This window comes from Scardinius erythrophthalmus (genome assembly GCF_964197995.2).
Source record: "Scardinius erythrophthalmus genome assembly, chromosome: 6".
NCBI classification, from domain to species: domain Eukaryota; kingdom Metazoa; phylum Chordata; class Actinopteri; order Cypriniformes; family Leuciscidae; genus Scardinius; species Scardinius erythrophthalmus.
In genome coordinates, this window is record NC_138226.1 from 23811594 (window position 1) to 23821594 (window position 10001).

The window sequence follows — 10001 nt, forward strand, 5'->3', positions numbered from 1 at the left end:
AACCTAAATGAGGTATAAGGTCACAACAACACAACTAGTCACCAAACAATACAATCTCATCTCTTTCATCATAAAGGCTGTTGTAGTAAAGTCATAAACTCTTTGACCCTCTATGAGTTAAGTCAATATACAAAGGTTGTACTTTGTACATGCTTTGTGAAACTTGCATGAGCATCAGAATTACTCATACTGGAGTTTGTGCAACAAGGTCTCTTTATGAATATGAACCGCCAGTCACCTACACGGGCCTTCATTTTTCAAAATCAACAGCTTCATCAAATCAACAGCTTTGTTTGATGTTGATGCAGGCTAAACTATGCATTGTTCTCTGGTTTTCCTTTTCCTGTTTATTTTCACCCATAACAATATCGACACATGCTTTAGAACAGCAGGTGCCTAGAATGAGGAGACAGTAGTTTAATAAAAGCATTAAAATATATATGCTACTGTTACTTTTTTCATTATCTCTGTTGAAATCAGTATAGAAACAGATTATTTCAAAAAATGAGAAAATACAGATATTTTGTACTTCCATTAGACCAGTGATTCTCAACCAGACCAAACTTCCAAAGTAGGCCTCACAATTACTTAAAATGATTTAAAATAAGACATTACTAAAAAAAAATCAATATATTTCTTATTTTAATTCACCCACTCAGCAATGGCTGTTTGCCATGGTATTGAAAACCAAGATATATGCGGTAGACTCATTTTAAAAGTGTGATTTCTAGACCTGGAAAAATTATATAAATTAATAAAATCAAACTTAGACATTTTTAATAATTATAATTTTTTCTAGTAATGCCGCAGCCAAGCTCTAAAATATTTTATGAGGTAGAAATTTTAAAATTGAGTAAAAATCCTTGGTTACACTTTATTTTAAGGTGTCATTGTTAGTGTAATTATATATTTAAGTACTGAGTAATATTAAGCAACTACATGTACTTACTATAGGGTTAGGGTAGGATTAGGGTTTTGTTGAGGGTTAGTTGCATGTAATTTACTGTTAATACTATGGTAAGTACATATATGTAACAAGGACACTGTAAAATAAAGTGTTACCAAATCCTCATCCTTAATCCTTATCCAGTAAATCATAAATAACTGGAAAATTCATGTTCCCTTTCAATATTGTTGAGGACAGTCAGGGGCCTTGGAGACAAAAAAAGTTCAGAACCATTGTATTACATTGAATATTAACTGCAAAGGCTTCGTGGAGGTGAGATATAAAGCTACTGCTTTATATCTACGGCTCAACCACTAATACTCCCAGGTTGTTGTTGAAAATGATCCTGCCGTCCACCTCTTTACTGCAGTCAGGATGTCTCAGTAAGTCCAGCACTCCTTTCTTCAGGTCTTCAGGAGCATTCTTACTGAACTCTATCACCTCAGTCAGGAAATCCAGCATCAGTTCTCCCACCGGGTCTCCCTCAGTGAAGCACTCTGTGATGTCCATCTGGGACAGAAGCTCATGGTTACGGTAGGGGATGCCCTCAGAATCGAAGAAAGTCTTTATATCTCCTGTAGTGACACACTGGCTGATCTCAGTGTTACAGAGCTGTTGTTTAAAGGTTGTCCATAATTTGCCCCATCCACTCTCGCCTATGAAGAGCAAAAGCAAAACTAAGGTCATTTTTTTCTTTAAACAGAACAGAAGAAAAAAAAAAACCCAGAAAAAAAAGTTGTTACAGACTTTTAGACCCCACTGCACTGCCCTAAAAATGTGAAACCCATTACATACACAAACTATGGATTTTGATTGAATATATATTGATTTGATTTCCATTTTCTCTGAATCTGATCATAGAGTTAAAGCAAAATTTTAACCTCGGAGCATCTACTGAATTCAAGGATGGGTATCGTTTGAATTTTAGTGATTCCGATTCCAGTTCCGATTCTGCTTATCGATTCGGATTCATATCCAATCACAGTTCCGATTACAATATGGAAAAAAGTCAAACATTTAGATATCAAAATGATTTATTCTGTCTTTTTGCAAAACATTCTGTTGCAGCTGAATACCATGAACAAAAATCAATAGCCTAAAGGACAACTAACTAATATAGACTAACTAATATCAATTTCAAACATTATTGAAGACAAGTATACAGTATACAATAAGAACAAATGAACAATTTAGCAAAAGCACAAATCAATCCAACTGAACAAAGTTCAGAAATGGAAGTCAAATGTAAAATAAAACTTTATAGTTTTCTTTTTACAAATGATATATAGCATATATATATATCTTATCCTTATTAAAGATACAAACGTTATTCAGTCAAGATCTGTAAGTGATTTTCTCTTTCTTTTGTTCTTTGATAAACAGTAATGACACAGATGGCAGCAGGTTTTTTAGCCTACTGTCTAATGCATGGATCCATTATACTGTTACGCCCGTTTCACACATACTCCGTGTGCAGTGCGTATGCGGTGCGTGTTGCAGTGCGTATGCAGTGCAGGAGCAGCACGCGCAATAGTGCTTTCACATATGCTGCGTTTGCAGTGCGTAACTGATCCGCTGCTGTAGGCTATACCACAAATACATACTCACTATTTGTATTTCAAATCCAGAAGTTATCAGCAACTTTTATTTAAAAAAAGTTTTTTTTCAGCATTGTGATTCTCTTTGTACACATTGTACACATTTAATAGACGTATTCACGTTTAAACACAATTTAAACAACATATTATTAAATGCATTAGGCTACTTCTATATAATTATATATTAAGTTGCTCAAGCAAGTGGTAAAATATTTTACCATGTACTTCGCATAGCCTACATTTTAAATTAAAACTTAAAATTGACAAAAACAGCAGACTCATATCCTTTCTTTTGCATAATTTAAATCTTTATACAATAAATCTTACATGTCACAAAGAACTTGTTTTTCCACTTCCACGAATGAGACGAGTTTTGTTCATTATGTTGCCTTGTTGAAGTAAATTGTATTTTCCCTTGATTTACCCCGGTCTTAACGTCTCAGCATTGCAATTCTCTTTGTACACACTCTTTAGACGTATGCACGTTCAAACACAATTTAAACAACGTACGTCAGCCTATTATTTAATGCATTACTTCTATTAAGTTGCTCAAGCAAGTGGTCAAATATTTAACCATGTAGGCTAGTTATATTAAATCGCAAACATTTTAAATTAAAACTTAAAATTGACAAAAACAGCCGACTCTCATGCATTTTCTTTTTCATTAAAATTTTAATAGGCTACAATAAATCTTGCATGTCACAAAGAAAGAACTTGTTTTTCCACCTCCACGAATGAGTTGTTCATTATGTCGCCTTGTTGAGGTAAATTGTAGCTTTCCTGGCTTTACCCCGGTCTTAAAGTGAAAAAAGTAGTATCTAATTAAATACATTTATGGTGCGATTACTACATTTTATTTAATTAATCGCATTTATGGTGAAATTACTACATTGTCAGGTCAATCTGTGTTCATTTTGACCACGAAACATGCGCTGTCACTTTAATTCAGCGCGTGCAGCACAGCAAAAATAGACTCGGTGCGGAAACGATCTCTGCACTGCTGTACACGCACCGCAACTGGAACGGATCGACGGACTGCAACCGTGTGCGGTGTGAAAGCTCTAACCTGTTAACATAGGTACGGAAAAAAATACGCACCGCATACGCACTGCAAACGGAGTATGTGTGAAACGGGCGTCACACATGAGTTTTCTTTCTCTCAACTATTTACGTTCACTTAAGACATAACTGACTGTTTACGAAGATTTTTTACATAATTTTGTGTGTATTTGTCCATTTGAGTGCAAGAAGACACAAAAGAGAACTTAATTCAGCATTCATGGACTATATGAGAGACGGCTTTTTGTGCACACGCTAGGGGTGTAACGATATTCAAACCGAACCGAAAAACTGCGATGCACCACCCACGATACGTATCGCGATACTCTCACGGTGTACCGAACACGCCTTGGCCAGCCCTGGCTCATTGGATCTCATGTCTTATGTGTACACAATATAATTATAACAATATTAGCCTAACAGCATTAGGCTAATACAGCATTAGCCTAACCACCAGTAATTGTAATAAGCTGCGCTTTTTATTACTTTCGATAAGAAACAAAGTGTCATCTTTCAAATCCGGTCCATTTTATCATGAAATGTAAATAAAAAAAGCCGATTTGACGCTCTTTGATGTGGCGCGACAGATCACAGTATAGACACTCAGTTCAAGCGGCAGCGCAGAGCGCAAGTGAACGCGATCATCTCTTCCTATTCACTACTAAACATGAATGAACATATGAAGGTATAGATAAAGATACAGAACAACTTATTGAAATGTATCTTGTGTAATCGATCAATCAGCGTTTCATCTGCGGAAAGTCGTCAATAAAACATCTTGTAAACAATGTCACGTAGCATGTTACCTCAGGCAAGTCATTCAGTGTCCACAGCTTGTTAGTTCGCAATAGAAATAAACTCTTTTGCTAAATATATGCACTATATTAGCCTATTATATTTTACTTAACCTAATAGTAATGTCTTGATTATTTAATGTATGTTTGAATAAATCTGTCTTTATTATAAATCTGTATGTACCGAACCGTCAGTTTTGTGTACGTTTCACCCCTAGCGCACGTTCTGAATGTGTGTAAAGTAAAGAAAACAGCACGTGAGTGCCGAGTTCTCTTGCGCTTTAATGGTTTTAAACCACATTAAAATACGCACACAGGGATCTATAAGTTTCCGGTACCTGACCTTAAGTATCCCATTCCAGAATTAGAAACGATTTTCCATTCCCAACCCTAACTGTACCTGACACCAGAATGATCAAGAGTTTCCCATCTTTTTCTAGAAGACTCCGAAAAAATGAAACAGTGGCCTCTGGATCTTTGACATAGTACAGCATCTGTTGAGCAGATTGATATTAATATTCTGCAAACATAACAAAACATCTTTGATGAACAGACCTTATTAATATAACTAAAATTAAAGTCGATAAAATTAATGAAAAAGTCAAAACCTGTATCATGTGAATGAAGTCCATCTTTTTCCCAGAGTTTTTCTCTTGCCAGTGTTTTTCAAACTCAGACGCTGTCATCTTGTTCCACGCGAAGTTAATGTGATCAAGACCTGGAGTGGTTGATACCCGAACTGAACAGAAAGAATTAAAGAAAGAAAAACAGCACAAATAGCCATTTACTGGTAGAGTTAGTAAAAGCGTATAATATGATTAACCTAAATGAGCAGCAATAAAATGTTTGGTACCTTTATACTTGTGCAGCATGTCATTGCTTGGTTCCACCACTTCATTGTTGATTTTGACATGTGGATGTTTCAGGTGTAGCTGAGTGAACATCTCTAGATCAATCTCACCTGGAAATGAGATGAATATGATTGACTGAGAACTCTGTTATTAAAATCTGATATATGAAATGATGATATAAACAGAATGTTAATAATTCAGTTATTATTAAAAGTGTACCTGCTCCACTCCCTACTCCTATTACATTGAGAATGGGTCTTCCCCCTCCAATGCTGCAGAGAGAGCGAGAGAGAATATAATAAGGGCAAGATCATATTATTATATCATGTCATTGTTAAATCTGCTGGCACATTCTGTATTACAAAGCTAGGGACAGGCTAAATGAATAAAATATGAAATTTATCAAGAATGATAAAGCACCTTGTCAGTATGTCTGGTAGTGTATTATGAATGAAGTCCTGCATGCACTGGTGCTCTGATGAGCGCTCCAGAAAGAGCTCGAATGATTTGAGGTATCTCGGATAATCTTCCACAAGTGATCTGAATGGAGCTGCCATGGTTTTCATTGGCTGAAACATACAACTGGTGTTTTAGAATGATAAAATGGGTTCTGAATCACCCAACAATGAAACAAAGAAGAAGATATTTTGAGAAGTTCTAGCAATGACAATATCATGGGTTCGATTCCCAGGGAAAGCAGGAATTAATCAAATGCATACCTTGAATGCAATGTAAGTCACTTTGGATAAAAGTGTCTGCCAAATTCATAAATATAAAGTTTTTTTTTTTTTGCTTTTTTGTTTATCCATAAAATGGAAGTCAATGGTAAGCACTTTAAAATATATTCTTTAATGTTATGCAGAATGTACAGGTTTAGAATTACATCAGTCATTTTTTATGTTTTATTTTAGGTGAGTAAATCACTTGCATATGCGACTTAATTTCACGAGAGGCGACTAAAAATGGTCTTTAATTGTAATTAAGTTAGAGGCAAAAAATAAGTTTAGAGCATACTGTTCCATTTCATTGCCTGCTGAGCTTTACCAATGACTATATATATTCAAAGACGTTCACTCCTATTACTTATGAATGGGAGAAAATGCAACGTGCAATATGGCGGAATACGTCCTGCGTAAAAGAGTATTAATTAATAAAGTCATTGCATCACAGCAGCTGCCGTTAAAAGCTCTGGTTCCTGTAAAAACCTGAGACTCGCGCTAAGGACTGCATATGCGCATTGGCTCGTCTAGCCTGAAAAATTAGCCTTTTTAACTCTATTTGAGCATAAGGAACACCATTTATGGGACAGTTCATGTCAGATTTTGTTGCTGATTTTAAATATGTAATTTAACTGTGAGTTTGGCAAGCGTTTTTTGAGATTTCAGTATTCCCCCATTCAAATAGATAGGACTTAGTCTTGGATGCCCGAAATAGCTGCCCAGAGGCGTTGCAAATATGGCCGCCGAGTGAACAGACTTTCCTTGAAAGGGACTTTGGCTTTACACACCGTCGCTTGGCTTTGAGGGCCCCTGTCGCTTTATCTAACATACACTGTGAGAGAAAGAGGGAGCACATGAAGGGCTCGTTGACAGAACTGTAACTGTCCCGATAGGACCAGTGCTGAAAGTTTATAATTTGCACGTGTTTTTAACCCTTGCCAATTTAAACATTCACGCGCAAGAAGATGTGAAAGATAACTCGCGCATGCTATGTGAAAAGTTTTGTCTGCGCAAACTGCACATTTGTTTCGTTCACGTCTTCTTGTGCTTAAACGGACAATTTCACACAAAATTATGATGTCTAAATGTTCATCTTGGCATGTGTCCTAGTAAACATAGTCGGTTATGTAGCCTAGAAATCTAGACGCACCCTAGCGGCAGAAAAATGTATTTCGCAGCCAGGGGGGTCTAGCAACTCTCAATAGACCTTCTAGCTGCAAAAACCTAAATTGGGTCAGGCCAATCACGTCGTGTATAGAAGAGTAGGCGGGGGCGGGCTTAACATAATGACGACAGAGTTGCGACGGTTACCTGCTGCTACTTGAAAACAAAGAATGGCGGCTGCTGATGGAGAACAGTCTTTCGAATCGGCTTCGGCCGTGACTCTGGAGGAGTTAAGTTTTTCTTTGAGAAAAGAGCAAAGAACGGCACTTAAGTCATTCTTAAAGGTCCCATGACATGAAATTTCCACTTTCTGAGGTTTTTTAACATTAATATGAGTTCCCCTAGCCTGTATATGGTCCCAAAGTTTCTAGAAATTTTAATCAGTGTAAATTGAGCTTTTGCTATCTTTCTCTGCCTTTGAGAAAATGGAAGCTCAACCGCGCTGATCTTGAATCTCCTCCTTATGACATTATAAGGAGGAATGTTACCTCCCCTTTCTCTGCTTTGCCCGCCCAGAGAATATTTCTCGCCCATGAGAAATGAGCTAGGAAGTAGAACGCGCACGCGCGATTTTAGTTTGTCCACGAGAGATATCATGGCTTTTGAGCGAGCGAAGCATAATAATTGCTCAATAATTGGATGTACAAATGAACATCGAATGGTCAATACAGAGCTGGGCTTGCTGAACGTCGGACAAGTAAGTCAACAAATTATATATAAGTGTGTTGCTTTACTGTTTTAGGTTACCTAGCTTGTTACACGTAATGTGGCTGTCACATTAGCTATGCAGCAATGCAGTTACTTGCGCTAATGTAAAGGTAGACAGCATCAAGTTACATATACTGTAACGCGAGTGTTGTACATTTCTTTGTTATTTAGATAACTTAACCGTTTTCCTATTGGTTATATGGCGCGCGCGATATCCGCATGATAAATTACAGACGTTACAGATCTCTCATGAAAAGGCAACAGTAGGTTAGCGTTAGCTACATGATAATAACTATAAACCATCCGAATAAAGTACCGTATCCAGACATAATATTTTAAACTAACCGTTCGGAAACGTCCTGCTGGAGTCGCTGAGTTGCAACTTCTTCATCCGTTGCTTCTCCATCCGGATCAGATTCTTTGTCAAACTGAAATGCTTGAACGACTGCGTGTCATCGTGCCATTGTGATATATCCAGCGTAAACAAACATGCATGGTACGGTTGCGCAAGATGGTCATGGCCACACCCACCCTCCACCTTGCGCCGCCTTTCTCCTCCTCATTAGTATTTAAAGCTACAGACACCGAAACGGCCCGTCTGAAGGAAGCTCATTCTGGCACTTGCTTGTAGTGGCTATAATTCTGCACCGAGGCTGAATTTTTGGAAAGAAATTTCAGATACAGTACTAGGGACCACTAAGGACTATATTAAAGCCTACAAAAAGTAGCATGTCATGGGACCTTTAAAAAAAGGAAGATGTGTTCGTCGTTTTGCCGGCCAGATATGGCAAAAGTTGAATCTATCAACTAAGCTCCGCTGTTGGGAAAACGCTCTGGTTGGTTTAAGCGCTGTCCTATTGCGTGCAGAGGGAATTTGTAAGACAGACGTTTATCCCGCCCCTCGGATTGAGCCGTGTCTAAGGTGAGTTTCCAGATCTAACATCTTGATGTAGGTCTGGCTTGCCATTGCCAGGCTATCGGTTATGTCTTAAGTGAACGTAAACAGTGGAGAAATAAAATGCATGTGTGACAGTATCAGTATATTGGATCCGTGCATTAATCTTAAAGTGACAGCAGCATAATATTCCTGCTGCATTTTCAACGTTAATCAAACAACAGACTGACTACAAAAAAAAGCTCTTGACTGAATAAATTTTATTGAGTAACTTTAATAAGGATTCATCTATACAGTGAAGATTATGCAGTGTTTATTTATATTTGATTAGGCTACTTTATTCAATTTCTATACCTAATCTGTATCTAACTGCTGTTAGATCTACCTATACACCTGAAAAGCACTGTTTATTTAATTTTCATCACTGTTCTAAGTAATTATTGTCATCACTGTTCTAATATAAAATTATTAAACAAAAGGGGACAAAACTAATAAGAAATAATAGGAAATGCAAAGTAGTTCAGTCTCAATTATATGCTTACAATATGAATTGCAGTGAAATATGTATAATCTCAAATCGATGGCACGAATAAAAAGTCACACAAAAATGTGTTGCATTTATGAATAGAGACTATTACAGTAGTTAAGCGTCAGACATTACAATCTCAGTCATATAACATCACTGTCCTGTAATGTGTAAATCACATTCAGATTTTAGCATGATGAGATTTATTGTTCTTCAACAGGTTCATTGACTCGCTCCCATTTTTACTACTGTATCATTATTTCTAACTTTAGGTGACTGACACTGGATGTGCGCCGCCGCATAAGCATCCGTTATCTTATATAACACGGAGAAAGCAGAAGTGTGCAGCAGCTTACCTTCACTTCTATCCGTTATTTTCAACACTGCCGGTGCGAGCAGTGGGACGCTGGCTGGGCCGTGGCACACGCACATCCTGACACAGACTCAGCCACGCCCATTAAAACGAGGCACCGCCCACTCCCTTAAAGCCGCAGGGCTAACACTAGAACAGAAGCTCTTAATATTTAAATTTATAAAACACGTCCTGAGATATAATGATTTATATTCATTTTTTTAATCTCGGTTCCATTTCCCCTTATCTAGGGAGCAATTTAAATGAAAACTCATGGCTTTGCTCTACTTAAAATTATGTTTTAGTATTAGGCTGTTCACCACCGAATATTTTTTTTATTAATCAACACATTTACAAATAAATTAACAATAAAGGTTATTTTTAAATGA

General features: G+C 37.1%; 1 protein-coding gene across 1 annotated transcript; it reads right to left on the minus strand.

Annotated features, from left to right (window-relative positions):
* Positions 1–402: 402 nt before the first annotated feature.
* On the minus strand, positions 403–9752 carry hnmt (histamine N-methyltransferase). The gene is made up of 7 exons (XM_081367862.1): positions 9617–9752; positions 5669–5817; positions 5468–5520; positions 5251–5358; positions 5006–5136; positions 4798–4891; positions 403–1602 (listed from the first exon to the last, which is right to left on the minus strand). The coding sequence occupies exons 2-7, from the start codon at positions 5812–5814 to the stop codon at positions 1247–1249; spliced, it is 888 nt and encodes a 295-aa protein (XP_081223988.1). The 5' UTR covers positions 5815–5817; positions 9617–9752; the 3' UTR covers positions 403–1246.
* Positions 9753–10001: the final 249 nt, after the last annotated feature.